General features: G+C 39.0%; 1 protein-coding gene across 5 annotated transcripts in view; it reads right to left on the bottom strand.

The window, feature by feature from the left end:
- Nucleotides 1-3,058: 3,058 nt before the first annotated feature.
- TTLL7 (tubulin tyrosine ligase like 7) overlaps nt 3,059-12,226 on the bottom strand; it is an 81,517-nt gene continuing 72,349 nt past the window's right edge. For 4 of the 5 annotated variants that reach the window (XM_049808633.1, XM_049808632.1, XM_049808635.1 and 1 more), the window contains 2 exons: nt 9,508-9,681; nt 3,059-6,037 (listed from right to left, as the gene is read on the bottom strand). In XM_049808633.1, coding sequence (XP_049664590.1) covers nt 5,917-6,037; nt 9,508-9,681 — 295 coding nt within the window. In that variant the 3' untranslated portion in view covers nt 3,059-5,916. Of the gene's footprint in view, nt 6,038-9,128; nt 9,170-9,507; nt 9,682-12,226 lie in introns of all 5 variants that reach the window. The other variant, XM_049808634.1, reaches the window with a different exon arrangement.

A 12,226-nucleotide genomic window follows, 5' to 3' on the forward strand; every position in this document is an offset into this window, starting at 1 on the left:
GCTGAACGGGAAAGGGTAGCTGGGCTGGAAGAAAGTCCAACTCTTCCAAGCCTGACATAGCTCTGAGATTGCTGACTATTCACCAACATGGTCAGTTACCAAAAATATGTCTACACTGCACAACGCCCCCTAATTCATTAGGTACCAGAGAAAGTACAGACCTCCACACAGGACAACGTACCCTACCTCTCATTAGCAACGTTTAGTTGCTTGAGTAATTTACTGCCTTTGTAAGGGATACTGTGTATCGGTTATTTTACCAAACAAACACTTGTACTAATGAAATCTGCAGCTGTATGTGGCCCACAAGTCTCTCGGAGCAAGCAATGTCAGAGCCGCAAGGAAGCGACTTCAGCAAGAGCCAAGACCATTCAGCACTCAGCAGAGAGGTGCGCACATGCAAGGGCTGCTTGGGGCGCAGGTGCACACTCCTGGAAACACATACCGAGTTCTCATCTCTGTCTATTCGTGTGCCAGATGCACCACTGCTGAGTATTGCTGAGTCCACTTGTGTGTCACTCAGAGTTGTATTTCTCTTTGCAAAGTAAATTAATCCCATCCCTCTTGTGCAATGACAACCAGAGTCCTTCTGATACCAAAGTCAGATCAAGAAATCTGTGCACTAGATAGAAGTCTGCAATACAGTTACTGCATGACATTTTTTTTATCTTGAAATGGAAGGCTTTTATTTAGAAAATAGGGTCCTATGTGCTTCTGAGAAGCTTCTAAGAGAGACAGTGGACTGTGGGGAATTGTGGCGGGAACGACTGAGTGGGTCAGATGACACTATGACACTCAGTTAAAAATCATACATAGCATTAAATGAAACAGAGTTTTGTTCTGCTGCAACAGAGCAAATCATTTCCACAATGATGGGCACAAGGAAAACCTTTAATGTGAAACCTACACCAGGATAACGCATTTTCCCACCAGATGTCTTGAATTCTCACACCCTTTTTGGGCTCCACCCCACTTCATGCCTGCCACCCTCAGCCTTCGAAGCCAGTGCTCTGCAATGAGTGAACTGCCCATGCTGCCAAACCTATGCAGCGGCACGCTGCGCAATGATGCTCAGCAAAACTGTGTGACAGTAGCCGTGAGCAGAGATTTGGTGAGGGCACAGCAGGAAAGGCAGGTGTGGGTCACTTCCCTCCGCTCTTCTACCCTTCACAATGCTGCTGATAACTCCTGACAGGGGCAGGCACGCAGGGTGACCACCTGACGGACTGCTGTGCAGCCACCTGCGCCAGCACGGCATACCGAGTAGATTCTGGGCATCCGTGTCAGCCACCGTTTCAGCCAGGTACAGGATCCATTTGGCTCTATGGTACTACGAGCAGGCAGACCTGTTCAGAGGGCACTTAAGGGCCATACGTAGCATTTTTTTTACTGTATTATTTTATAGTATGAGTAATATCATCTGTGGTGAAAGGAGGGCAGTTCTAAGTTCAGTATTAAGAGTTCTCCTTAGCACGTAAATGTGGCCTTTTGTTTTAAAAGAAGAAACGAGGATATATTAAAAAAAAAAAAAAACCAACCAAGAATGCATGTCTTGCTCCCCTACAAGCAGAATCTTCTCCTGTTCCATATATGTAAATGGTAAAATTACCCCTGATTTCCTTAAGAGTCCTAAAGTGCTACAGGTATTTACACACCAACAAAGACTCTTCTACGTTAACAAGCAATTTCCACAACGTGGGGAATGGCACAGAGGTGGCTGGCAAAGAACAAAGAACACAGATGCAGAATAACTAATACATGGGAATTTTACCACATACAGAAAAAATTACAAGTGTTTTTAGCAAATGCTGGAGCGAAAGATTTTCTAATAAGTATGCCGTTTAACAGCAAATTATTTTCTCCTAAAAATGGGAATAAATGCAACAGCTTCGAGCTAACTGTTTTAACACTGCATGCAAAGCTAACTTGCAAATATTCACATTTGCTAACACCTAAATTAGATGTTATAACTGTCAATGCAATTCAGTCTTTTCACTTGAACATAGAGGGAAAGTCAAAGACTGCAAAATTATGGTTTTATATTTAAAAGTGAATTTGTTCTGGAGCTCCTAGCTCAGCTAAGGAACCATTCAGATGTAATTTTAAAAGCTGATGAATTTGTTTACTTTCCTGTATGGACAATCGACAATTAAGAGACTAATTTTCCCATAACGAGGACAAGACATTCCTTTCTAGACAGGACATTAACCCAAGGCTGAGGTCTACCAAACAGGTATCCTTATGAGGTATTTCAAGTAACATTTCCTGTAACATTACTTTGGCAAAGCAGCGCTTTGAAAATCGTTACTTTCCTTGCTCTTTGGACCATAAACAAAGCACGAAGTCTTTGTAAGGCTTCCTAACCGGCACTTCCGAGCCCACCCCTACAGCTGCTCACCCTGCCCTCGCGCTAGCGCAGTACGAGAACCGGGGCACGGCGCAGTGGGCCTGCGTCCACATGGCGACGGTCAGGCCAGAGCAGGCTCCTTCTCTCTGAACACCTACCCACCACGCCAGCTTGCCGTGACGGCACCGCTGTAACGAGAGCTTATTTCAAGACAGCAGATATGGGGGAGAGGCATCTTTCACGGCGATTACGGTTACCCGCAGCCCCGCGTCGCGCTACCCAAGGAGCTGCGGAACGGAGTTGCGGCCACACCAGCGAAGCACCGGGACCGAACCACCCCGCGGCCTCGCTGCTCCTACCTGCTGCTGCCTCCTCACGGGCCTCCCTCGGAGCGGGGATGCGGGACCGGCAGCGGCCCGGGGGGGTGGAGGGAAGGGAGCGGCCCAGCTCTGCACCGGGCTCCCGGCTCTCCCGGAGCTCTCGAGCCGCGCTCCCGCCACCGGGCAGCAGGAAGGCCAGGCGACGCCAGGACGGCCCTGCCCGCGCTTCCAGCCTGCTCTAAACGAAATAATTGTAACAGCCACCTAGGGGAAAACAGCACTATCCAGCGGAGGGCAATACTTCTGACCGGATGCCAGCGGGTTTCCAGAGGCGCAGTTACTAACAGCACTCGGCGAGGGAACCGAGCCGCCCCTCGGCGCCTGTCGCGAGGATGCCCCCTTCCCTCAGCGCCCCTCACCCCTCCGCGCTTCCCGCCGGGGGCAGGAGCCGGTGCGCTCGCGCTCCCGCCGCGCTTCGTCCGCCAGGACGTGCGGAGCGCCTCGCTTCTGGATCAGAGGGGCTTTCTTTTTAAAGTTACTAACATCATCGTACACCGTTACAAAACGCGTGACCGTCTTTTATTCCCGTCTTAAATGGGTGAAGGGCAACCTCTGGTAAAAAAATGTATCCCTGGTCTGTTCCTTCCAATCACAGCTCTCGCCAAGCTTGGAAATACGCTCGAGACCCTGTCGTACCACGGGAGGCCTCGAGGAGGTCAGTCTCGCCTCCGCATTTGATTAATCTGTGGCTTCCCGAGCACAGGTTTGACGGCGGGGCCAAGGCGAGGGCTCAGCACATCTGCGGGGCATCAGGCTGCAGGTTCAGCCGCAAGAGCCCAAGGCCGCAACTAATTACTATTTAAAGGCTCGTTTACTCCGACCGCTCATCTGACCGCGAAGGAAACGCCGCTGTTGTGCAGAAGGGCGGCAGTAAACGCTTCCACCTACGGCGCTATCCGGAGCCGAGTGTACGTGCAGCCCGCGATCCACCCGCAGACCCTACGCACTGGTTCTGAGGAGCTGGAGGGAAGTGCAGCGTTACGTTTATTGAAAGTGTTGATTCACACATCGTTAGGAACCCAGTACCACTTGAGGAAAGGCTATCAGAAATATGAATATATTAAGTAACATCAGACGTAAACCGACAGCCTGGTCCACTTTTGTACATGCTAAATGTATTATTTTTTTTTCTAGATCTGTCCATACTGTCCATAGGTATGGTTAGTAGCCCCCTTTCTGCTGGCTGAGTAGTCTGTACAGATTGACCTGTCCCCAGCACTGGCTTCTGAGAATAGAGATAATAACATAGTTTAAAAGAAGGGGAAAAAAAAGGGGGGGCAGGGGGGAGGGCATGTGGACTTACTATCCTAAGGTTCTGTTTGAGTCTGGCAAGCTAAGCTGGAAGCTGGTTTTATCCTTATGGCCAAAAGCAGAGTAGAATGAAAGCCTCCCCCAAGAAGAGAGAATTTACAGCTTTTATTAGGTCTTACAGATAACCATAGTATGCTTTATCAGTAGTCACTGTATGGACCAAAAGAGATATACAACTAATGTGAACATACTACTTTACTAAACTAGTATTTTACCACAGAAATGAAAAGACTTTACCAGACCAGAAGACTGCTTAAATCTGGCTAATCTCAAGAGGTTTTTTCAATTGTTTACAAATAGTCTCATTATCATATATCCTGCAGTTCTAGAGCTGAGGCACTACAGCACAGGCATCAGAAATCTCACCCAAATTCCCAATTTTATATATGCTATGACTAAAATTTTAAAAAATCATTTCCAGACAACTTCTGTCTCAAATCTCTTAAGTCTCTTAAATTTGTCTTAAATCTCTGGATATCAAAAGCATCTCACATACTTGCTCCTGAGGATAATTAGCCCCAAAATTATTTTTTTAAGTATACCTGAAATATATTAATCATTCACAAACATGTTTCAGGGTTACATGATTGGTAAGTAAACAAGTCTTTGGTAAATAACAACTACTCTGTTACTCAGTTAAAAAACTTAATCTATTTTTACATCTAGATTAACTGATTTTTTTAATAATTATTTCTATAATGAATAAGGCTCATATGGCACAATGCTGAGTGGGATGAATGGCTGCATGTAGCAAAATCTGAATGACATTTTCAGGTTACAAATCCTGTTAATACTAAGTGTCCACTCTGGCTCGTTTTCTTTTTGTGCCCTTCCGCCAGGCCCAGGAAGCTGAAGCTGAATGAGAGCTTTCTAATGAATTAGATTTCCAACATTTTAAAGTGTCAGCAATCTAGTAAATACTGTCCATTGCAAGGATACATTCTACAGTAGGTACTGGACTGTATGCTAAAAACTACAACAAACCAATTAGTTTAAGGTTGAAATAATACGTTATAGCTGCAGTATTTCCTAAAAATGTCTGCTTTACTACTTATGCAGTAAAACAGAAAAACTATGCGCTATGCATGCTTCTGTGAGTTGGAGATGACTACTTGCTCCCAAAGGAAACCTAAAGGCACAGGACATACGTAATGTGAATGAAAATCTGGTAACAAACACCAGCTTCCATTTTATTACAAGAATCCAAACAGAAACTGAATGCCTAAACTGATATTTTTACTGTTTGCGTACTAGATGTCTTCACTTTGGCTAAAAGATACTATACCATGTCCTTTAAGAAAAATAGAAATATTAAATTGATCTTGTAGTTTCAGAGGAGAAATAAAAAGATGTCTGCTTTAGGTTTGGCTTACAGAGTTTTGGGGATTATTTGAAACATGTCCAAGAAATGATTAGATTATTTTCAATGACTGTTACAGTTTTACTCTTCTACCACAGTTTTTTAATCATCTGCCTTGTTAAAGTATCAATTACATTTAAGACAATAAATAGTGTACTTTACAATAAATAATATTCAAGTCAAAGTATTGTACTTACAAAATAATGTAACACTGTAATAGGATCTTCAAGATCAATTCCAGTTTATATATTCTGCAGCAAAAATAACATTTCTAGTAGGAAGGAATTACTTATAAACCTAGCAAGATCTACACATTCACATGTGTGTGTAAACAACTTAACAAGGTTTATTATGTTTCCAGAAAAGCTATGCTTTTACAGTAGGTTTTCATCTAAATGTTGTCATTATATGGTAGTAAATATATAACAGCGCTTATATTTAGCTCCATCACAAATTTTAATTTGAAAAAAAAAAATGGAGTGCCATTATTTACAAAGAACAGCAACTTTCCTTTTGCTTCACAAGTGACTGTATCTGTGTGTAAACAAAATGTTAGGGCGAGGCATTCCAGATGAACTGCAGCTAAGGTTGGACGAGGATGATTTCATAAGGAACAGTGAAGGTCCTGGCAATAAATACCTACAAAGGATATGAAAAATATAGCAGAGTTTACAGGCAAAGTGACATTCAAGAGCAAAAGAATTAGTTGTTCATGCGCCGTACCTTACAATCTTTGTATGCAAGAAATTATGTACAATAAGTACTATTTATAAAATTTACAGGGCATTAGGCCCTAGCTAACTCAGGAAACAGATCTGAACTCAGAGAAACTCTTAGCAAAACTTCAAGATGTTGTATGAGGATCAAACATCTTTCCAGTCCTTTATGTTTAAAGCCAGCAGATAAATAAAACAATGGCATCCTGTATAACACTACTACCAAAAATAATACTTTACCCATTGTTCTCTGTTATTATGGTACTATTTATTTAATTTAAACTGGGTAAAAACTGCAATTGATGTTAAGCAGCTTATAAAAAGTTAAGTTATAAAAAAAGTTAATTAAGGAAAAAACAGAGATTTTCAGCTTTGGTTCAACTCTAATTCTCTAAAAATAGGCATGCTATCATCACTACTCTAGTAAAGCAAGAAACAATGATGCTGCAACCTAGTAAGTCACATCAATGACTATTTACCTTTTAAATTCAGGCAACTATATAACCTGTATTTTATGTAATACTACAAACAATAATTTAGCATATGCCTAATACTAATTCTTAAATCTTTTCATGTTATCATTTCCTAATAGTTAATTGTAGAAACCATTAGATGACCCCAGTAAGTGCAAAAATAACATCTACACTAAATCAGAATTTCATAATTATGTCAATGTTAGCGTGGATTAACACAACACATTGTATAAATTATTGCTTTAAAATTGTTGCATCATTCTAGTGAATCATATTGATTAATGATGAATAAGTTAAAAGACTGATCCTACTAATCACATGAATAGAAACAGCATCACACTGGCAATGGGAGACAATCTATATAAGAAAGTGTACCCATGTGGTTTGTTTAAGCTTTGAGAAAAGCTGTTATTATAAAACTATTATCACCAATGCATTTTTTTAAACAATTTCCAAAAAAATAAAGTCTGATTTGGAACAGGTTGGTGGTGAGCTTAACCGTTCGCTACATCACCAGACTGAGTCCTACTTTTGCTTGACGATACAGTAAAAAACTTGAATGCTTCCCAGAGAATATGCCATGTAATAGATAAGCTTATTTAGCAAGCTGTAAGAATCTAGCAGTAGATGGTATTTTTTTTTTAAATTTTGTAACACAGGTGAATCTATCAAAATATGAAAAGTCTGACTTTTTACACAGTTTGATTTTAGCTATTGTTTTAAAGAGATTTCGGTATAGTTTTTGAGCTCTCCTATTGTTCTCTTTACACTTTTAATTTTGTGAGAAAAAAGTGACATTAATACACACTTACATTAATTCTCCTATTCATCCTCTTCATGACATATAGTGGATTTACAGTTAGGAGATGGGATTGAGAACACATTTGAAAAGTGAAAAAAGAACTCTGTGCCAGTTTTCATTCCCTTTTTGTCTCTCCCTGTACAAATAAGTTTTCCCAGCTAAAGAGGTATCTATTTGTAATCTTTGAAAGTTTTAGTTTCACAAACATTTGTTTCATAAACACAAACAAAACAAAAAATTGGTTTGTGCTCAGAAGAAAAGATAATTCTTCAAATTAGATTTTATAAAGTCTTGAAAAAATTGACTTCTTGTACATTTGTTAAATTTTACTCTGATCTCTTCTTGTACTTCACACAATTTTACGGAGAGTCAAGAAAACTGTTATTAGTATTGTACATTCTTATATCATTTAAAAACAGAACCCTAGATGAAAAGTTAAATAGTATTGTGGTTCTCCCATTTCTAGAAAAATAGTTAATTACCTTAAAATTGTGGGGCATAATGAGCAAGAGCATTTCTTTCCATACGTTATCTTTCATTTCACAACTTCAGTATATAATGGTTAACTAGCATATTGCTGTATCCACAGTACAGATGTAACATTTTTGGAGATTAATATAAAAACAGTAACTTGAATCAATGAGAGTTGTCATGACTCTGCATTGCTGAAGACATACTGATATTTAGGATATAGAGGGCTTAGATTCCTCTAGTGTGTGAAATTTGTGAATAAACTTCCATTCATTATCCAAGGAAACACAGAAACTGGAGACAAGAAAGTTCTCTTGGACCATCCCTTTCACTACTTTCCAAACACAAGCCATTTAGCTGCAGTACATTAGTGTAATCTGATCAGTTTGAATAGTTAGTCGTTGGTCATGATGAAAAATTTTCTGCCATATTAACAGCAAAAGCAATAAAAACTTCAAGGCTGAAGATTTTCTAGTCTTAGCTAAACCAAATGACTTTACCATAATCCTGCTATAGCTCAGTAGATGTTAATATTGAATATGACTTGTTTTGTGGCTAACTTCTACTTTTGCTGTGACCAAACAAATTCAGTTTCTGGTTGATTTTAAATTATGTTAGAGTGCCTTAAGATCCATATGACAATAACAATTGGGTTCAGCGTATCAAATAACTAGTCTGAGATAAGGCAAGTAAGCAATTAAGTCATAAAATAAGTTTAACAGATAATATATCACAGGTTTGCTTTTCACGTAATATTTAACTCATAAAGCCCTTCTACGAAATAATGTCTGTAAGATGTTTTATATAAACAAAGCATTGGTAAATTTGTATGCATAATAATTCAAATTGCCACTATGGATAGAATTTGGAACCTAAGTAATATGCAATTTACATTTAATTCTCCACCTACAGCTGTTAAATTGCAGATCGTTGACTCCCACAGTTGGAGCATTTTCAGTAATCCCTATACTGACAATATTATAATCCCTGTTGTATCCAGCTGGAGAACTAAACCAGCCAATGGAGAATCGGGTAAGTGCCAAATAATTTTTTTACTATATGATGCTGTTTTGCAAGGTTTGAAAATATATTTATGCTCTGTAAGGTGAAATAATAAAACTTTCAATCTGTAGGTTTTGGAAATCAACTTTGCAAAACTGTGCAATACAGTAAATCAGATGGCACTTACCTGACCCTTGGCTGGAGCTCTGCCCCTATATCATCCCACTGCGAATGTGAAGCCAGAAGTATCGTACATGTTAGGATACCTCTAGGAATGCAAATCTGGAATCAGTGACTTTTGAGGGATCTGAGAAGGGGAAGAAAGGAAATTTTCAGTTCACTTTATGGAAAGCCTTTGCTGCAGCTACTTGGGCAGTAGGTGATCAAAACTTTAGTAAGTGTGCTTTCACACAAAATGTGTATATCAAGTCGTCTTTTAGTAGCACTTCATGAGTGGGCTAGAGAGATTAGAATGATAAAAATTCAGGATCAAGGGAAAAGTTGGGGCGGGTTGCCTTTTTTGTCCCTTAAATACATATTGAACTAGGCTTAAAGAAAAGTGTAGTGGTAGCAACATAGACTGAAACCTGTTCCAATATTATCCCTTATACTTACAAGTTAGGAAGAGAATATTGAAATGTATACCTTGTATCATCCAAGTAGGGGCTAATCCCAGTTGGGGATCCTTTTGAATCTGATGAATATTTGTAAACCACCAGCAGGCAGTGTTTGCAAAGCTGTACTATTTGTTGGCAACACTGGAGTTGCTCAGGAGTCACCACCTCTGTGCTTTTACTGAATATGGTTTCCCAAGAACTCCTGTTAGAGAAAAAGACACGACTTAATGTTTTCTGTCGCAAATTGCAATCTCAGAGCTTTACTGCTTTATATCGGATTTAACAATAGAAGACCAAGAAAAAAAGCATGACCTTGCCTGTTTACAGGAAAGCTCTATATTATTGTAATACAAGTGCTGGCAGATGCTGAGTCTAAAACACAAATTAAGAAGTTAATCTTCATATGTGAAATGTCCAGAACCATTTTTCACTTGGTTTGTTCCCTAAAGCGTTTATAGGGCCATTACTTAGGTTTAGCACATAAAGATTTACTGTCACATAATTGTATATGTGTCTTACAACAGAAATAACAAAAAACACTTATTATTTTTAACAGGCTACCACCTGAACGCGAATGTGATATGGTATTAAAGGAATTAATAAAAGTAATAAATTCTTTCTAAATCTCTACACAGCATAATAATATTCTACTTCTAATTTAAGTACATGATACTAAGAAACAAATAGGAAATTAATTTATAGGAGATTAGTATGTACTCCGCTTCTTTATCCAAATAATCATATAAGGAGAGTTCCTCAATCTAGTCATTCAAATACTCTTATTATTCTGTCTGGTCATATGGGGTTGGTCTCCTACAAGTAAGTGCAGCTTGCAAAGTGTATCTATAGAAGCATTCCTTTTTGAAATGCAGACCATTGTGCTTTTGTTTTCTTAAAAAGCCATTTCTCTTTCCAGAGAAAACCAAACCCTACCATACCAATATAAACCAAGTATCTTTTACCACAGAAGACAACGGTTCTTTGCATACACCTCAACACTCCTGTTTGTGCAAAATTCTGACCTGATTACAGATCATTACATCTGTTTTCAAGGCAACATGGTCCCTGTGAAGACTTGGTTTTGGTCAAAACATTATCCAGTAGCACAGAAGGTTTGTAAGCTTGAGGTTTTTTGTTTGTTTATGAAAGAAGCACTTCATAGAGTAAGGAAAATTTGCTGCATCTGGCTTCAACACAGTATCCAGGATGATTTAGCCTTGTCCACTGAGATCAGCAGTAGATTTCACAATGCTGGTGTAAGAAGTTTGTCCTTAAAACAACATCAAAGAACCAGCAAGCTTACTTCTGCCTAGTGAGATTTTTAAAATTATGCTGTATTAGGATGGAATTATGAACATTAATGACTAAAAGATAAGTTGTATGTATAGTTAACTGATTTTTCAGCCTGGCTCCTCAGTCTAGATGGTATGTTCCAGCTGAAACCGTTCAGTCCTACAGAATTTCCACTGCACACATAATTTTCAAGTGACACGATTTCAGGATAAATTCAAGGACAAAATTTCTCCTTTATTATTATCCATGTAATGAATTGTTTAAGAAATATTGTTTATAAGGCATAAAAACTGTTTCACTTCATAAACTGAATAATTCTACTACTTCAGGAGCTACTATTTTCTTTAATATATTTTTCTCAATACTGTTTCCTGTCTGGGAACTCTCCACATGTATTTTTACATGGAAATTAATCTATTGTCTTCATTCTTTCCTCATGAAGTCACATGATGGTTGGTAGAAAGCAGCAAGATGAAGTTTTAAGTATTACATTCGTTCAACAGATTCACAGTGCTACACATAACTATATTCTAATTCAATCCATAAATCTCCAAAGTCCTGTGGAAGAAACTTTCCTGATAAATTCCTTAAGTCCTGGGCTTTGAGGTCTGTGATCACTTTCCTGCAGTTATGAGGGATTTTATTAGTGAAGAATAATACGTGGCCTGCTGTAACTACGGCTGATTATGAACATAGTGGTATACACTTGCCCCAATAACAAAGATTGAGATTTTGAAATACATATATGAATTTTAATGAGCTTTCATATAAACGTGCTGTGCAACCTCCTCCATTTGCTACACAGATTCAGTTCATACTCCACTATACTGCAGTCAACAGGGATCAGAATACTATTACCTAAGGAAGCTTAATTTGTTATGCTGTAAATTTAGTTTCCATACACTAGTAAGAAACCATGGAGTCCTCACCAGATCCAGAAAAAAGTAGTATGCTTGATTGTGCAATATTGTCGACTACGTGTTACTTTTTTTATAACCATCTGAAGTCAACTGGTTCTACCAGCTTTCTCTTATTAATTTTGTTTATTATACAGTAAAATAAAGGTAGCTTTATGAAAGCATCTACATCACGATTATTTCACTGAGGTTTTCTTTGTTTCTTTGTTCATTCTTTTTGCTAAAATAGCATATGCCTAGCAGAGATCTAACCAGCAAGAGGAAACCTTAAGGCTATTAGCTCTGCTGTTCTCCCAAGACATGTATCTTAGAAACAGTGAAAGTACTACACTCCTTAATATATTTTCATATACTCATGTTGTGTCTGAATTAGCACATTAATACCCCTTCCCGACACGTTTCTCCAAATTCTACACGTGACCTGTGTTTATTACAATCTGTTCTTTAAAATGGCACAATGAACTCTAAGGAAGAGTGATGAGAAGTTGGCCTCTGCTACAGAGGTGCTGTCATGAGTTCCCTGTTGTGGATTACATG

This window comes from Accipiter gentilis, chromosome 8, assembly GCF_929443795.1.
Source record: "Accipiter gentilis chromosome 8, bAccGen1.1, whole genome shotgun sequence".
NCBI classification, from domain to species: domain Eukaryota; kingdom Metazoa; phylum Chordata; class Aves; order Accipitriformes; family Accipitridae; genus Astur; species Astur gentilis.